Raw genomic sequence first — 18,771 nt, 5'->3', positions numbered from 1 at the left:
AAGCCCTCAGCCAGCCCCCAGTGGAACTGCATGTTCCACACATTCTGGCGTTGTCTCCCACGGGAGAAACACGGCCACCGGTGGCTACTCTTGCCCTGCAGAGGCCCCAGCTGTAGCGCTGTAAGGATGAGACGGCTTAAGGCTATTGAGACAGCGTGGGACAAATCCACTTTATAACTCAGTACGGCATTGTGTAAAGGACAGTCGTGTGACACAGCAACATTTACATGTTTCAGTCCACTACAGGTTGGGAGGCTGGCTCCCCTTCTTCCTCATTTGTTATTCCTTTTTAACTGACCTCCAGAAAGATGCGATTCTTAGGAGAACCAAAGAGTTGTGTCCCACAGTCCTCAACCCCTCAGAAAGGAGCTGACACCTTTCTGCAGGTAAAGTTCAACTAATTACACCCTTTGCGTTTCATGTGCTCCAGCTGTGCTAGTTTAGACAGATATTTAATTTACTGCTGCTTCCTATACACCTAATCAAGAAGGCATGTTCAGTTGCCTGGAATTCTGCTGTTTGAAATAGGGCTCCCGGTTGCAAATTTAAGTCATAAACGCTACAGTGTTCCCCTAGGACAAAAAAAAAAAAAAAAAAAAGTTGACATAGGAACCTAATGGCAGAGGATAAAAATGCTGTACGAAAAACAAGAACTTGGTAAACTAAGCTAAACCCTCAACTTCCCTCTGCAGGTGCCCTGGAAGAGAGGCTGGAGCGACGGCTCTGACTTCACCCCGCTCTGCCTCACAAAACCTGTAGGCAGCCAGGGAAGTTCCCCCCCCCCCCCCCCCCGGGGAAAGGCAGGTTTGCTCGCACAGGGCCAGCCTGTCCCTCCTTAGTTCTCAACGCCACTGTTTCTCCCTCCCCGTCTCTCCCCTACCCCCGGCCGGCTCCTCACCACACCCCCCGCGGCACGGTAACGCCGCGCTGCCGCTACCCGCCGCCCCGCCCCCGCGTTTCCGACCACTCCGAACGGCCGCCGAAAGGCCGCCCGCCCCTCCCCGGCGCCTGCGGAACAGGCCCCGCGGCAGGCAGCCGCCGCCCCGCTCCCCAGCCGGCCTCTGCGCTTCACATCGGAAGGGCGGCGCCGCAGCCAGGCCCCAGCGCCCAGCTCAGGGCCGCGGACGCCGCGGGGCGAGGCGGCTGCCGGCCCCGGCGCCTCACGGCCCGGCCAGCGGGCCACACCGCCGCTCCCTGCGCAGTTGGGCGTGGGGGGCTGTGGGTGACGTAGTCCCTGCCCCGCCGTGGGTCCTAGTGGTGCCTCGGTCACCGGCTGCGCCGGGGCCTTCGCAAGGCACTGTGGGTGTCGTAGGAACGGGCGCCCGAGCCAATAGAAGCCGCCGGCTCAGAAGGGCGCTCTCGCGTAGCCGGCGCTCGCTGGGGCACGCGCTTTCCTTTTGCGATGCGGTTGGCCAACAAGAGGGCGTGACCGACGATCCATACCTCCCCCGAGCCAATCGGAGCGGGCCATGTAGAGCAAGCCGTTCGGGGGAGGGCTGCTTGTGCTGCCGCCAGCAGTCGGTAGTTGGTCGTCAGCGCGGCCGGCGGATTGGTGGCGGCGGTGGGCGGGGCGAGGAAGCCGGAGTCGGGGCCCCTCGGCGGCGGCCCCTCAGGAGCCCGGCGGGATGGGGTGGCGGGGGCGCCTCGGGGTAGTGCTGTGCCTCGCGGCGCTGTGGGCCGGAGGACTGGCCGCGGCCGGTTAGTACCGGGGTCCCACCGCTCGCGCCCCGCTGGGCCCGAGCTCTGCGGCGGCCTCGCCCCCCGCTGGCCTGCTGCAGGGGAGGGGGGTGCGGGCCGCCGCCGCCGCCGTGGGGTGCGGGCAGCGAGGTGTCTGGGGGGGTCCTGGCGCCCGCACCGGGGCGCGGCGGCGGCGGCAACGGGGGAAGGGGGCCCGGTGTTCTCCCTGGGGCTTCGGGGTGCGTGGGGGCAGCCCCGTCCTCGCCGGGGCGGCGGAGGGGAGAGGAAGGGAGCTGGGCTCCTGTCAGCTGCGTGGCCGCGAGTAGCGGGGGTGGCGGTGGCGGGCCCATTGCTCACCCGGTGCCTGCTGGCTTTGCCTCAGCGGTGGCTGTTCGGTAGGCCTGATGGGGGCGAACACATTGCTTAGTCTGGCTCTTGCCTTTAAGCAGCTCGTTAGGAGCCTACTTTGTAATGCTTGCTCTGCTCAAAACCGAAGTGAGGCATTTTTTTCCTACCGAGTATGCATTTTCTTGCTGAGGACCTGATAATGCTGATGTTAGCGTTATCAGAACAGTTTTCTCACGAAAATATATACAGAGCATCTCTGGGGCTTGCGTTGTGTTGCTATAATAGTTTTTTTTTTTCCTGCTGCTTTTGTTATTCTACAGCATGGGTTTTGTGTGCTTCTCATATGTTGTCATTTACTTCCTTTCGTGGGGTTTCTGCCTCCCACATCCTTATTTCCACCATGGCGAGTAGGGGGAATGTGCAGTGCATTTATTTATATAGTGTTTCTAAAGCCAGAAAGCACTCCTTTAGTAGGCAGCCTTGTCCAGTGCTACTGGGGATGTGCTTTTAGGCTGTCAGTGATATTTCAGGAAAGTAACTTAACGTTTTCTCTTAGAGGTAAGTTCTGTGGTTTGGGGTTCATTTTCATGTATGCAGTAGGAAGTTGAAATTTCAAGTTACGTTACTGGAGTTCAGACTGGATATCAAGCACAGTTATATGAGCTTCGTAGGTAATGATAAGCCAGCAGGGCACTTCCCAAGGTGTAGAAAAGATACATACAAGTTCTGTGAAGTCAGAGAGATGTACCCAGGCTTTGAATGGTGTGTTCTTGCTGATAGGTGTATGTAAAGAAAAAAACAAAGGTGAGATGAGACTGTTCGTGCCAGATGAACCGTCTGTTGTGTACATGGAAGTTAGGTGGCAAAATTAAGGGCTGTTCAAGTGTGCATCTATGGCTGTGCTGGCACACAACTCTTCTGTCTCGACTGCTTTTCCACTATCACTAAGTTGTGTTTGTGAATATGAAGTTCTGATAAGCTTAATTCAGCCTTTAAAAACCATATGTTTAGAGTCAGTTGAACTAATACAGTTACGAGGCCCAAGAAAGCACATGGTACAGTACATGAAGGATTAGGTGCTGTTGCCAAACTTAAAGCATTACTGTGACATAAAACTGTTCACTAACATCCAGAATTAATTAGGAGAGGGTGTTTGGAGTCCATCTTTTGGCAGCAGATTATAATAGGAAGGCCTTTCTTGCTCCAATTTTTGTCAAGAATCATTCTGAAAGAAAATAAGTCGTCATCACTTCATCAATGAGTAAAAACAAACAGTTCAAGTATTACATTTCCTGCCTTCAGAAGATGTTTTTAATGAGGATTTTTTTTAGTAGTGAGTCTTTTAACTACAGCTTTAAACTCTAACTCTACAGTCATAAATTTTGCTTAAATCAATTTATTGAAAACTTCATGTGAATGTTAAAAAACTCAGGCCTAAGGAAATGGGTGCTATTTTTTTGAAGATACAATATTAGTACAGAGTATGAAGAAGTTGAATGTTGGGAGCTGGGGAAAGAATATTAAGGAGTCCATGGGGATTTGGCAAAAGCAGCTGAAAAAAGGTAACTGTGTTTTCCAGCTGAAGCTGGCTATCTTCTGCTTATCACAGCAGTGATGGCCTTCTGCTTCTTCTGTTGATCATTCATTAAGAACGTTGAAAAAAATGTTATTTTTTTTCTGATTGCTGATATTATTTTATTCTTGGGTTTTTTCCCCCTTGTTTGCAGCCTAAGAGGTAGAAATTCTCTCATTCTGCCTGAAGAGAGGAAGTGATTCTTCCTCTGACTATCCTGCACCTTCTGTGGCTAACTTCAGTGATGTACAGAGGTTTTCATACTGTCTCATTAACTGGTAGGACAAATGAGCACAGTCATACACTTGTAGGAAACTTCTGTACCTACTGTCTCAAAAGACAGACCTCACTGGCCTGCCCTCACCCTTCTGATTTTACTTACCTAACTGAAAAACATTCCCTAAACTTGTTGCCTTGTTGCCTGATAGGGAATCTCAGTTCCTACAGAGAGAGTAAGTTTTGTAAATAGTTAGCCAGTAATTGCAAGGAGACCAGAAAAAAGACTTGTATTCAGAGTGAGTGTGGACCTATATCTTAATCTTGCAGTTGCACTAAAATGAATATGCTGCACAGATTGTAGCTGGGAACAATTTACTTGCTGCCAAGGATACTTTGAAACTATTCTTGCTGAATAGATACCACTTAAGGATTTTGCTTAACTCACTGCATGTTTTAGAGGTTCATGTAATAGGAATAGCATCTACGCTATAGAGTGTTTCTGTGCTGAATTTAACAGTTGAAAAATTGATGAGAAGCAATCTGAGGTAATTTTTTTCTTAAGATTTACTTTTTTCCTGCAAGAATAAGATAAACAGGGTTTGCACTCTCTTTCAAAGTCCAACTAGTCACTTGCATAATAAGAACATTGAAAGAAATAACTAAAAATACCACAGAAAATCTCTGATGGATGCTTTAAAGCAGCTGTTGCCAAACCTTTTTTGTTCATGCACCTGTCTCCGTAAAAAAATTTTTGGGCATGCCTCTTCAATGTTTAACTTATATTAGTACAGTAGTACGTACATGTATTTTTTTATATTATGTACATCATAAAACATGCACAAAACCAGAAAAGAAACAAGAATGAGATAAAGGTGAAATAAACACTGTATTAAGAAAAGTTTTATTTATTAATGGTACAAAAAGTATTTTCTTCCTGCATCCCCGGTGGGTTGGCTAGCGCGCCCCCTGAGATGTATGCACCCCACTTAGGAGATCACTGCTGTAAAGCATGCAAATTCTTACTAGTTGCTTTGTTGTGATAGTGTTTGAAGCTTGAAGAGCTTGGCGATAACTGTGATCAGTTAGGGCATTCATCAGTGCTTTGGGAAGTTGCCAACTGCTTGCACTTACTGAATTTTGGGCTATTTCCCAAAGGTGAGTGACCATTCTAACATTGAAACTAATAGTATTTCTTGTCTGGTAGTAGCAGTCCTTTAGCTTTATAGGCTGTCAGCTGATTTGTTCTTCTAATACAACAAAACTTTGGAACTGTTGGGCTCCCTCGAGCTTATGACATTCTTCCTGCTGAATCGCACTGCATAGCTCTTCTTGTTTCTAACCCTCTCTCCATAGTGCTCTCTTGAAAATGGTAATTCTCACAAAATGGTAGGATCTTTATCCAGCATATGGTAGGATCTTTTTATCTAGCATAGGCTGCCAGGGTATTTTTGCTATATTTAAATAGACTGATTGAACACTGATCTTTCTAACTGAGGAAAAATGAATACATTTGAAAGCTGATTTTAATGATATATGAAGTGGTGGATGGTTGAAGCAAGTGTTTATCTCTATGAAGCACTTTAGAGTCCTAGCTGGACATGAGGGCACGCAGCAGTGTCTACAGCTCAGCACAGTTTGTAAGTGAAGCATTCTGTACAACGTTGTCAGCTGCTTGTTTCAGCCACAAGTATTTTTGCCTACTTTTTCCTTTTAACATATCATTGCATCTCTGTAATTTGTTTAACAAATGGTAGGATTAACTTCCAATTGGCCTTTTCAGAAGAGGTTTATAGAATTAGGCAGCCTTGGTAACAAACCTAAATTTAAAAAAAAAAGTCAGTTACTTTTTCATTTAACTCTGGAAAAACAAACTAAACAATCAGCTTTAATCTCTGAAGCAGGTGCACAAACATACCATCTGTGACTGTGTTCAGTAGTTGAGGCTTGACTAATAAGCTGTTCTTAGGTCAAACTGTGACCTTCCACAGATCTTTCATTAACACTTTCAGAATAGTTTTCTTAAATGTTTCTTAGAAGTAGACACTTCTATGAGTAGCGGGTGCATGTTAGTCAGCAGTTCTGTGAAATAACAAGGCTGTAAGTGATCCTTCTTCTAGTCATATATCGGTCATCACTGCAGCCTCATCTGCCTAACTTAGAAGGAGGTCCCAGAGCTAAGAACAATTAAACTAATATTTGTTGTTGCTTTAGTGCTGTCTTGGAACCACTTTTTTGAAAACAATTATTCAGGTACAACTTCTTAATAACAAAGCTGGTTCCTTCAGAGAGGATTTAAATGATGCAATAGAAATGAAATCTGTTTATTTACTTTCAAGGAAGAAGAGCATTTAATGAGCTCTGCCTTATGTTGCTCAGATGTCCCTTGCCTTTCAATTTAGTAAACTTTTTGCTTTGCCTATGAAGTTACAATAAAATTGTTCTTTGATATGTGTGCATAGATAGTATACCCTATCTGTATTTGTCCTTGTGTGATCTTTTGTTGTAAAGTCAGCCTTCCACAGATTGAAATCAGTTAGCAAAGCCTTTACCAAAAAGCTAAAATGGTCTAGTGCTGTCAGGCATATAGGCTGATTTTGAGCAGACAAAACCAAACCCCCTAGCTGCTATAGCTATTAAAAATAACATGATGTTTGTTACTGCAGTAACAGGTACTGTATAAGTGCTTTGTATATATTAATAGCAGCATACAAGTTACTGAGTAGGTTAACCCTGTCGTAGTTTTCTCCTGCTCCAGAAGCATGTCTGAATCTCTTGACAAGCTCTGGAGTTCGGAGTTGTGGGGGTGGCATTTGGTTTTAGATCAAATTTGTTTAGGATGGTAGAATGTAATTTGAGGGAAACATGGTAAATGCAAATTGTCTTATAGTTTAAAAATAGAAAGGACCAACAAGTATCCTAAATGCATACATACTTTTACTGTATTTAAAAACCAACTGTTATGTGATCTGAAGTGTTGAAGTTCAGTGGTAGAACTTCTTATGACTTATCCCAATCAGCCTTATCTGTTAGATTCCTCGAGCTGATAAGCACTGTGGTCTCTGCCAAAAATGCAGCTAGCCTTGTTTTTTCCTTATGCCTCTCTTGGTGCCTTTTCCAAAAAGTCTTACGCTGTCTTAGTTGCTACTTCCATTTGGAGTTTCATTTGGAGTGCTCTTTGATGTCTCCACTAGTTTTTCTGAAGGGCTCTACATGCTTTCATTTTTGGACCTGTAGGGTACAGCTGCCTACCCACAGCGACTGTTCTAGATCCTGTTTAATCCTGTGTCTGCTGGCAGTCAGACTTTTTGAGCTTTACATCCTCGTCAGCATGCTCAACAGACTATTATCGATTTGTCTCAGTTGCACTGTCAAACTCCTTGTCACCTTAGTTTTGCTCTTATAAGTCTTAGCATTTTTTCTTGTTTTTATTATGCTGTTACAGCTTAAAGTTGATCCCCATGTTTTTACTTGTTCTAATCAAAGGTTATACTTCAAATAACAATGTGGAAATTGCTTTCTGGAATCTGGCTTCCAGGATTAGCCCTTTCATTGCAAATACCCACAGTTGCTCTGTTATAGTAATAGCCTTCAAAACATGAGCTGATGAAGTGTCATGTTTGTAGTTTGTCACTTCAGAGATGGTTTATCTCAGGTAAGATGCTCTACTTGCATGAGGATAAAAAGCATGCAAGTTTTGTTTGCTGACAGATCCTTACAGAAAGTCAGCAGAGTTCTATAAACTTTTGGAGAGTTTTGTTGGCATTCAGTATTTGTGCAGGTAGTCTTTAATAGCTAACCATAACATACTAAATGGTGTATCTCATGTACAGGGCACTAACTTCTATCAGTTTATATACCTTTTCTAGTCACAGTGCAGGTCTCCAGCCTGTCAACACCTTACTACTGCTGTAGGGCATTACACACCCCAGAATCTCAGAAGGGGGGGATTTCTAAATGTAGTAGGAGTTAGTGGCAGCTTTGCTTAGTCATCTGTTTATATTTTAAGCTTTTATTTAGGTTTAAGTGAGTTGTGTACTGGAGAGAGGGAGGCCTGTAGTGTCTTCTCTCAAATGGGGGGGGGGGTGTTTACCTAAATGAGGTGGTATCAGATACTGATGACTGGGAACAGTCACATTTCATCTGTGATAATTTTAGAGGCTTTCAGTTAAGATGATAGTACAAACCAGGTTGTTTGAAGCACAGTTAGTAGCCCATTTAAGTTACAGAAACAAAGGAAATGAGAGACAATTCTGCAAAACAGTGGTAAAACTGTCATAAATAAGCTTTTCTGATTATCTTCTCCCTCCTCTTCACCTCTATTTCTTTAGGTCTCTGCCTGATAGCCTTTCTTCTTTACCATTTCTTTTCTTTGCAATCTTTCTAATCAAATATATCATAGCCCATTCAGATAAGAAAGATGACAATTAAACAAGGCTTGCAGCTCTTGAACAGTATCTTAAAGACAAACTAATGTCTCGCATTTCTGAAGAGAGACTTCTGTATAAAGGTTTGAATATGCTGGTCAGGCAAAATTATTGGCATTCTATAAAGCACAATGTTTAATTACAAGTGAGGTGTTATTAATGTAACTTATTGGTCACTACTGTGTGACATACTGAAGCTTTCAGTGGCTGAAAACTCCAGGTTCCATAGGCCCTTTTCACTTGATGCACACCTTTTTAATTAGTTTAGTTGGACCAGAACAATTCAGACTCAGTAGTAATCTAGAGGATTGATTTGGGTTTTTTAAAAAAAAAATTCCACACTTTTTTCCAGTATTGGACGCACAGTTGTGTTGGCATAATTTAAGGAAGAAGAAACATCTGTGAAACATTTGATTCTTCCTGACAACACCAACAAGGTCTTTCTGAAGTGCATTAGTCAACTTAGTACACTAGAATATTTCAGAACCATGGTACAATATTATAGCTGAACTTATTTTTATTTTTGAGAAGATTACTCGTGGAAAAGCTTTTTACTGACTTATAACATCTCTTCTAGATGAAGAGGGAAATCAGGATGAATCACTGGAGTCAAAGGTGAGGAAATAAGTTTCTAGTCATTCTGTTTTTCTTGTGGTGTGAGAGCAAAGGTCTGAAATTCAGAACCATGATTTGATTCCTGTTTTAAACTGTTCTGTAGCTCTTGCTGTGTCATTTATGTCTTCTGTGCATCAGAATAATTAATATTGTGTTTTATCTTTGAAATTTTTTTTTTCCAAAGAACTGAAAGGGATGGAGTCAATGGGAGCTGATAGAGGTAGCTCAACTTACTTTTGATGCTACTGTTTAAACTTAGTATGTTAATTAATCATATCTTTAAAAAATAATGGTTTTTTTGCCAGCTGCTGCTGTTCAGTTTCTAATCTTCTAAATTATGTGGCTGCTTTCCTTTAGACTTTATCTGCAGAGGACCAGGTAAAGGACCATTCTACAGGAACTCGAGTAGTAGCAGGTCAGATCTTCCTTGAATCAGGGAAATCAGACTCTCAATTGGAGGATGAAGAGAACTTTCACAGTCAAGAGGAGGAAAAAGAGAATTCGCTGGAAGAGTTGAACTCTCTAGAAATGTCAAATCTATTAAATAAAGATTTGGAAGAAGCAGAAATACAGAGTCCAGGTAACTGCTCACAGACTTTTGAACAGGTGGCAAAAAAGATGCATCTGAGTAATTTTGAAATACCTAGTGTCTTAACCTTTCTGGAATGGAATGATAATTGCTGCCTTTTCCATTAGAAAATAACATCAAAAAGTTTTCAAGTATATTGTGATTGAAATATGAGTGGTTATTTTTAGATGTATTTGAAAGGGTTTTCCATAATTCTTGTTGTTTCCATCTTGTTGGAAAGCTTTAACTAGCAAATGGAGAAAGCCCTGATTTCTCCAAATAGGACTCAAGCACACATACTATGCTGTGTGTATTTATACCAACCGTAGAAGGAGAAATTGCATCAGTATTTCAGCCTGCTTTCTGTTTGCCTGGAGAGTCAGTTGACAGAGAAGGAACAAATTGTGATGCAAAGACAAGCTTCCTGGGATAGCATTGGAAGCCTTAGGGCAACATGTAAATTGCATGTAAACTTCAGTAAGTTTTTAAATTTAGGCACAAGGACTTAAGGTCTTACCTATATTCCCAGGAAATTCTAGAGTTTCTTTTTTACTGCTAATAAAAATATATATTTAATATGATTTTTTTGACTTGCAGTTAGTAGTGGATGATAACTAGATGGCACAGTTGAGTACTGTAGCCTACCCAGCAAAGACTTTTCCTTTTCACTCATACGTAAAAACTAAATCTTCAACTTTACTGAAAAAATATAGTTACGTGGTAATATTAGTATTTGTCTATCTTCTCAACTCAGATTTGAATGTCAAAAGAAAACAAGAGTTATGAAATGAGCTCTGTTATATACTAACTTTCAGTGTTTTCTAATAAGCCTTCCTTATTAATGCAGATCTAGTATACAGTTTGTAAAAACTCAGTAATAGGATTAAATATTGCTGTCAATAGGTGTGGTGGTGTACAGGAAAAAGGTATATAAAATCCACTAAATAGCTTGCTACTGCAAAACAGTGAGTTAAGCACCATATTTAGTCAGTGCAGTCTGTTTCAAAAGTAAACTTTAAGATACTTTTAATCTCACATCAGAAAGATGTAATCAGATGGCTTGCTCCCTGGCAACTGAGGTTTTTAACTACACCTGTCAAAGTACTGCAAGTGACTTTCAAAAACGATAAATTTAAGCCTTGTGCAGTTTCTTGAACCTTTTATGAAGTAAATAAACAATGTGGATGGAAGGATTACTGGTTTTATCTAAAAAGCAATTCTGAAGGGAAAGTACTTGTATTCTGGCAGGTAAAAAATACTGCTAAAGGACAGCTTTACTGGCAAACTTTTTAACTGAGCGGGACAGGAATCTACCTCAGGTACAGATGCTACAGTTCTTGAATGAGCTACTGGTGAGAGGACTGCATTAAGGGAGATTAAAGCTTTTCTAAATACAGTTTGGCTCCTGTGTATGGTCATGAGATTGCATGGAAAAAAATAATATTCTTCAAGTTTCCACGTGTATTTTGCAGGACAATGAGCAGAAAAAAAATTCATCTTCAGTAATTTAAAATTAGTACTACTAAGGCTTTTAACCTTCTAAGAAAGAAGTTGTCCTGCTTTCTTCTGATACAGTGAGGAGGTCTTGTGTGTAAAGAAAATGGTATTTTTTAGTTATTTATCTTGTGTTGTATGTTTTTGTAACAATCAAGTTCCATGCTAACAATTTTTGCTGAAAACTGCCCACGAGTTTATACAGAGCTGGCAATTCCTGCTGCGTTTGTTTTCCTATTTGGAGGAATCTTATAGTAATGTAACTAATACTTATAACTAATCTATATTTAAGTTTCCTGCAGCATAAAGTATGAGATGAGATATAAGTAAATAAGGACAAAATATAATGATAAAATACCACATACTTTATTCAGACATAGTAAAACAGGTAGATTGCTCCTTGGACACTCAGTTTGACAAAAAGTAAATCATGTGCCTCAGTTTTTATTTATCATTCTTTAAGTACATGACAAAATAACTGTGGTGAGCATTTTATCCTGTGATCACATAGCTGTGTTGCTTTAGGGGTTAGTATTTTTTACTATCTGGGGGGAAAAACAGCATTATGGTTGAATTTAGAATTAAAAGAAGGCAAGGGGGAGGACTGGGGCAGAGTCATTTGTTAACTCTCATGCAGAACACTGTGTAAATGGTTCGTGTCCAATTGCTTTCAATATATGAGACAAGGTACTAAGCAATACAAGTAAAACTTCAAGTTCTCAAGTAGTGTTAGTATCCTGGACCTGGAATTTGTTCAAATGACAGTGATAAGAGGTCCCATCAGTTGTAGTTATGTGTACCCTTAGCATGAGTTTTTGTATTACTCTGTGGTTAACAGATGTCTAAAATGATTCCAGGCAAATTGCATCTGGACACATTATTTTTTAATGCAATTTCTGAAAATAACATTTTTCCTTGTGTGTTATGGGATAAGTAACTTGGAGTGATGTGGTGGAGCATCTGCCAAGGAATCAAATTATGAAGAGCAATTTGAACAGGCTAACTAGTCCTGGAGACTTCCTTATGCTTCAAAAAATCAAAATGAAATTTTTAAATTAGTATGGTCTCTAGGCCTTACAATTATAGACCCTAGAAAAAAGAACTAACTTTCTCTATAACCACAAGAATTACAAACTTAACTTGAAAAAACACTGTATAATTGATGTTCTCAATTGTATGACTTTGCAAATGTCTTCAAATGAAGCTGAACCCAACTGCTGGATTTAGCTTAGTGAAAGAGAAATTATAAAAGGCTAATTGAAATAATTTCATTTTCAAAAAAGTGAAGATAATTCTTAGTCTTCATGGAAGATTGATTTTATTTAAAAATATTGCAATATTGGAATCAGTAACCTTTGAAGTTCTAGTGCATGAGAAATGATAAATCATGCTGTTCAAAGTAATTTTGAATACAACATAAATATATTGGCGAAGTGAAATAAAGTTTTCAATGTAAGTATTTGCAACAATAGAAAATGACTAGACTTTTAAGTCTTTTCTCACAGTTGTATGTTCTAAGTGTACTTCCTGCTGATATTGAAGTACTTTCAGTATCACATTTGGGGATGTGAGTGGTTCTGTCATGATTACGTCTAACCCTGGGGCTAAAATGAATATATTCACTGGAATGCACTTCAAGGGTAGTCTTTTGCATGAGGAAGGGAGTGCAGAGAAGAGAAGGTGAAAGGAAGGGCTGTTTATTTTGGTAGGCAATGAAAATGTAACAGATTTGCCTTCTCCAATCTAAACAAAAATATTTTCTTTGCCTAGAACTAAGGAATATAAGAAACCACCTACCTTCAGTTTCACTTCCTAATTAAAAATAAGAATAATACTTCTTCAAGTGCTATTTAGAAAAATAATTGCTTTTTCAGGCTTTTGTAAACTAGAAGTTTTACTGAAAACTTGATTAAATGCAGTTCATAGAAATTAAAACCAACATAGGTGTGCTTTCCTATATGTAGTAGATGACTTCTATTTGTGGAATAAAGGAAAGCAGTCTAATCCCTGGGTATGTATTTTTAGTTTTGACAGCTATTGGAGGCACTGCGGATGGTGAACCTTGCCACTTCCCCTTTTTGTTTATGGAGAAGGAGTATGCAGAGTGCACTGCGGATGGGAGGGAGGATGGCAGGCTTTGGTGTGCAACAACCTATGATTACAAGAAAGATCAAAAGTGGGGCTTCTGTGAAAGTAAGTAACCTGATGTCTTGTTCTTGTCCAAGGAATGTTTTCTTAAGCTAGTGTTTTCAGTCCTCTTAATGCCCCTTATTTCAGGGTCTAGAAGTCCCTGTCATATATTAATGGCCACTTTATACTGTGGTATACAAGTAATTATAAAGGCAAAGTTCTCATGATGGAAAAGATTATAATGCAAATGCCACTTCCCAAAGCTGTTTGGGAAATCTTGTAGCAGAGGCATCTATAAAACTCTTAGTTTCTGAGGCTGTAGGACTATAGGGTTTGACGGTGTTTTCCCATTATACTTGCTGATTTGTTGCACAAAGGCAACACTTCTCTAGGAAACGTCCTCCTGAAGGAGGAACCTTTCTTCCTTGCACAGCTTGCTTTGGAGCAATGAAAAGAATATTTTAACAGCAAACTTCTACATGAGAGACATCACATGAGAAGAAACTGTCTACCAAGATATCCAACACCTCCTTTAGACAGCTTTTTTTAATCACTTGGGTTGTTTATTGGTCTTCAGAAACATATTTCTGTCTGTATTTTCCCTTCAGAACCAATAGGAATTTTGAGAGAATAGTCTTGAGCTGTGTAATTGGAGCTCTTGATGTACTTTTTTTTTTTTTTTTTTAGCTGAAGAGCAGTCTAATAAGAGAAGGCAGATGCAAGAAGCTGAGGATGTTTATCAGACTGGAATGAAAATCCTTAATGAAAGCAGTAAAAAGGCTCAGAAGAAAGAGTAAGTCTACCTCCTCCACCCCCACAAGAGAAGGATGACATGGCTGGTCACTCTGGCTTAACTGAAAAATAACTTAAATGAGTTGCCCTGGGACTTTGCACTTTATTGGACTTAGCATCAAACTATGCAGTGATAGTACTGAAAATAAATAGTAATTTCAGGGTATTTAGAAAAACAAATTTATTTCTGCTTTCCTCTGAATCCACTAAAAATTGCATAACATTAATTTCTGAAGAGTGGATGTCATCAAAACATTGACTTAATGCAAGATGGTGCTGCAGTTCTCTAGCCACAATAGATATGTGGCAGCTGCCCAGAAAAAAAACTAAGAACATGATACAAGCTATTTGTCTCTTTTCAAATGTTTCTTACAGTCTGGTTCTCATTCTGCTTCAAAGATTAAGTGGGAAAAATCAGCATTTCTTGTCCTGCTCTGTTTTTGTCCCTGCTTTCTGGTGTTTTCGGTCACCATAAAAATAGTATTAAGCTTAATCTCAACAAATTGTTAAAACTCTAATAATTAACATTGTATGAGAGAAAAGGGGAGTACTTGTAGACAAAACGAAAAAAAAGAATGAAGTGAGTGTTCTGTTCACTCTGGTCTGTTTACTTTCTACTCTGTATATATCCAATTACTGATGAAATAGTTCTCAGCTTACCACTATAATTAAGAATAGCTATGTTAATTTAGAACTCCCTGGTACTCACGTTGACAACTTCATCAGCAAGTAGTGACTTCACACTGCTGATTATTATGTGAGCACTATAACCGTGTTAAACTTGTTTGTGGAGATACAGAAGCGTATTTCTACTTTATGTATCAGGGAAACTGAAGCACAGCTAGAGGTTGTACATCACACCTTGGCAAAGACAAAGGGAGACGGTATCTGTTAGACTGACTAGTATTTCTTTGAATAAAATAGTGTGGGAATTATAAAACAATATTAGATCTTGGTTCTCTTGAATACTTTACACTTTCTTAGAAGATGAAATTATGTAAGGAACCAGCTGTTGCCTTAGCCTGTCCTAAAGAAAGAAAACAAGACTGAGTATAGAAAGGAGGAGAGGTAAAGAAAAATCTTGGAATGCTATTAAAGGTCCATGAGAAATCAAGCTGAAGCATGCTTGACAGTACTGTGTTATGATGTTTAAGATTACAGTTTTTTAAATTGCTGTGAAACCACCTGCTGTGAAATTACTTTGGAGGACTACTCTAAGTTCTGAGGCTGAAATAGAAAGGGGAGTTTCCAAAGAACTTTCTCATTGTTAGCATGACTGTTTCATCACAAAATTGATCATATATGCGGTTGTCTTGGACCCAATGCTTAGTGTTTTCATTGGAATGATTTTGTGCTCAACAATCAAAGAGACTCCATAGTCTTTTTCAGGCTTCTTTTTTCTATCATGATCTGTGAAGCTGTCAGAGTAGTCATCCTACTGGATACCTAGTACAGGACTTAAAATTGTTGCTACAAAAATGTGATCATTTGACCTTAAACTTTTCATATATCTTACAGGGGAGGAAATGCTTGCTGCTTTGCATATGGAGTAGAGTGAACGTTAAAATCCAGTTTGTGTATTAGCTAAATTGTATGAGTTGTTGCATAGATTGACAATTTGGAGCTGGAACAAATGACTGTAGGTAGATGCATTTGTAGAAAATAGAGGCTAAAACAGAGGATCAAAACACCTCCCTAGAATCTTCAGGTTTATGAATGGAATCTGCTTCTTTGCCTCAAGGTGACTAAGAAATTGTTTTCTTTTAAGAGCGTATCAATATCTTCTGAAAGCAGCTGACATGAATCATACCAAGGCAATGGAGAAAGTGTCTTATGCTTTGTTGTTTGGGGATTACCTGAAGCAGAACATCCAGTCATCAAAAGAACTATTTGAAAAACTAACAGAAGAAGGTTCTCCTAAAGGACAAATGGTATGTATGTACTTAGATTCTACAGAAGTTTTTGTAGGTTTAGAAATTGTTTTATAGATCATACATCCTCTAAGGTGGTTTTATAGATTGTTCTTGCATCCAGAATAGAATGAGAACAGTAAGTGGTATCTGTTGCCTGGTTAAAAAAGACAGCAGGTAAGACTGCTGCTTTTTTAAATTGTTTGAAAACTTGATGTAAAACATTTGCTTCAGGCTCTGATTCAGGTAATGCATTTTATTGATGCTTGCCTAATCATCTCCTGATCCTGACTACACATTGCCTTTCTTTACCTTCTTAAATTTCACCAATGCCTTGCTTTGATTCAAAGATTGTCCCCCAAATCCTTCTGCTTTACCTGGCTTCTGCATGTTGCTAGCATTACTAGCAGTAACAAATGGCATCTGCACCCTCAAGGTAAACACATGGAAACAGGTCTTCTCTTTGAGTTTAAAAACCCAGCATTAAACTGCTAGTAATACAGTACGGTGGGGGTCTTTTAATTTATCTGTTGTATGACTGACTAGGTTGGATGTGTTAAGTCAAAAAATGGGTAGATACAGGTGACTCTAGCCAACAAATCTTCTCTGAAACTCTGTGTTACTTTCTTCTTGTGGTTTATGGGGGATGTTGTGGCTTTTCATCTGCAGTTTTATCTTTGAGACAGGTAGATATACACACACACACAAGTTTATAATCTAGGAAGTTAGAAACTCTTAGGAATCCTGAAAGCTGTTTAGTGGAATGGGACTCACTTTGTCCGTGTGCCTTTGAACATTATAGAACTGTTTGTATGTAATTGTTCACATGTAACGCCCACATTTTATGACATTACAATTTTAATGTCTCAATATCTGCATATATTTATTGTTTAGTTCTCTTTTGTTTTGGAAGTGTCAGCTTCTTTAGGAATTATCTGGTTTCTTTTGGCTCTTTGCCTACCAAGTCTCCTGCTGTTCCATATTTAATGTTGGAGTGCTGCTTTACCATAGAAAGCAGGAACGTGTTTTTGCTAGAGACTTTGTCTCAGTGAAGACCTTGACTTTTCTTGGTCTAGAATTCAATCCTGTCTGCATGAGGTGATTTTTTTTTTTTTTTTTTGGTGGGTGTGCTTTCAGAATTGCCTAGAATAGTCTTAGAACAGTGAAATACAGCCACCTTGAGATATATGTATATATATACTGTTATCTTCTGTGCTACTAGTTTCTCTTTTGAGCCACACAGCTCTAACAGGTGTTATAGACAGAGCAGTAATTATGTAAATTTTAAGAATAAAAATAACTATTGAAAAATCCTCAGCCAAACAGCTTTCTGCATTCTAACTGCTTATATTTGTAGTCATAAATGCAACTAACCCATGGCAGAACAGATGCAAAATAGTAAATTAATAGGATCTGTTAGACAGTAAATCAAACAGACTCTTATAGAGAAGGTCATGGTTCATGTATGTTTGCACTGGTGTATGAGACAAATAGGATACATGAATAACCTGACAGATATTGCTGATCTTCACTTGAGGGTCTTTAAACTGGTATACTTTTACTCTTCAGGACCTTTGGACCTACATTTGGCATTCAGGGAAGTAGTAGTTTCTTCCTTGCATTCGATCCGCTAGACTGAATTCTGGTGAAATGTATTTATGTTAGTCTCCTAGGTAACTGAATAATTTAGAAACTTCATACTTCAAAAGGGGCAGGGAAGAGCTTTAGATATGGGAGGTACCAAAGCAAAGGTAGAGTTTGGCATATTCTTTGCAGCTTTGGATTGTTGTTTGACTTCTTTATACTTATGTATTCCAGGAAAACTGATCCTGGATTTTTCAAAGGATGTGCTGACAAACTTTATTTTATTTCTAGGCTCTTGGATTTCTATATGCATCTGGTCTAGGCGTCAATTCTAGTCAAGCTAAGGTAACATAGAAATCTTCAGTGTGTGCTCTTGTATTTTATCTTGGAGGCAGATGTTAAATAACCACTGATTTTGTTTTAAGGCCCTGGTGTATTACACTTTTGGAGCTTTAGGAGGAAATCTGATCGCCCATATGATCTTGGTAAGTAAGATAGTTAATAACTTTACACATGCAGGAACTTTTTTATATTCTTAAATTTTGAATGTAAGATTTGCATTCATGTGAATACACTGTCCAAATATTAGATCGTCATGCATACCTTGGGTAAGCAATAGTATCTTCCCTGTTATTCCTTGTAAACTTAAGGAAAAGTCTGCTCATTTTAAGCTGTATACCACTATGAATTTAGATGGGCCATGTTTACATGTCTTGACTTGAAGTAGAAGTGTCAGACTTCTAATTTTATAGGCTGAGAACTGTGAAAGCCAGAGATCTTTACAGAAGATGCTGTTTTAATCAGTATTATGAGATTTAAGACAAAGTGCAACATGTGTAAGTAAAAGGCTTTAGGTTTTCACCCATAAGTATCATTCTTATTTGCTTTTTCCTGAGTAATATCTGAAGTATATTGGCCACACTTAACTTTAATGGTATCAGTCACGTTTTTTTAATGCAGACACAATGGACTTGTGGCCTTTGTTTTGCCTATTGTCTCATCAAACCTTGCTCAAGTAATGTGAAAAAAGTTTGTAACCTGGCAAGCAATATGTTGTCAAATAACCAATAGTCCCATATTTTTATATTTTGCTTTCTAGGGTTACCGGTACTGGGCTGGGATAGGAGTCCTTCAAAGTTGTGAATCTGCTCTCACTCACTACCGACTTGTAGCTAATCACGGTAAAAACTTTTTACTAGACTAACGTTCTTGGCTTTCTGTGTATTTCTATATCATTCACCTAGAAAATACTAGATGTACTATCAACACTAATAGTACAAAAATAGAGAATTCCTGCTATTAAACAAGTTATCTGTGTTGCTCTGAATCATGATATGCTATTTTTATCTCTATCTATTGAAATGTGTTTAATTCTTAGAGACTGTCAAAGTAATTCATTCTCTCTGAGTAACAGTTTGAAGCTCTGTACAGATCTGT

At 39.6% G+C, this 18,771-nt stretch overlaps 1 protein-coding gene across 2 annotated transcripts in view; it reads left to right on the top strand.

Moving 5' to 3' along the window:
* Window positions 1–1,523: 1,523 nt before the first annotated feature.
* The window catches only part of SEL1L (SEL1L adaptor subunit of ERAD E3 ubiquitin ligase), a 36,349-nt gene continuing 19,101 nt past the window's right edge, over window positions 1,524–18,771 (top strand). The window contains exons 1-9 of one of the 2 annotated variants that reach the window (XM_052782916.1): window positions 1,524–1,698; window positions 8,819–8,856; window positions 9,214–9,436; window positions 12,944–13,111; window positions 13,736–13,841; window positions 15,609–15,771; window positions 17,626–17,679; window positions 17,760–17,819; window positions 18,434–18,515. In XM_052782916.1, the coding sequence (XP_052638876.1) occupies window positions 1,626–1,698; window positions 8,819–8,856; window positions 9,214–9,436; window positions 12,944–13,111; window positions 13,736–13,841; window positions 15,609–15,771; window positions 17,626–17,679; window positions 17,760–17,819; window positions 18,434–18,515 (967 nt within the window). In that variant the 5' untranslated portion in view covers window positions 1,524–1,625. The remainder of the gene's footprint in view (window positions 1,699–8,818; window positions 8,857–9,213; window positions 9,437–12,943; window positions 13,112–13,735; window positions 13,842–15,608; window positions 15,772–17,625; window positions 17,680–17,759; window positions 17,820–18,433; window positions 18,516–18,771) is intronic. The other variant, XM_052782915.1, reaches the window with a different exon arrangement.

This window comes from Harpia harpyja, chromosome 3, assembly GCF_026419915.1.
Source record: "Harpia harpyja isolate bHarHar1 chromosome 3, bHarHar1 primary haplotype, whole genome shotgun sequence".
NCBI lineage: Eukaryota > Metazoa > Chordata > Aves > Accipitriformes > Accipitridae > Harpia > Harpia harpyja.
This window is presented reverse-complemented; position numbering and strand designations above follow the sequence as displayed.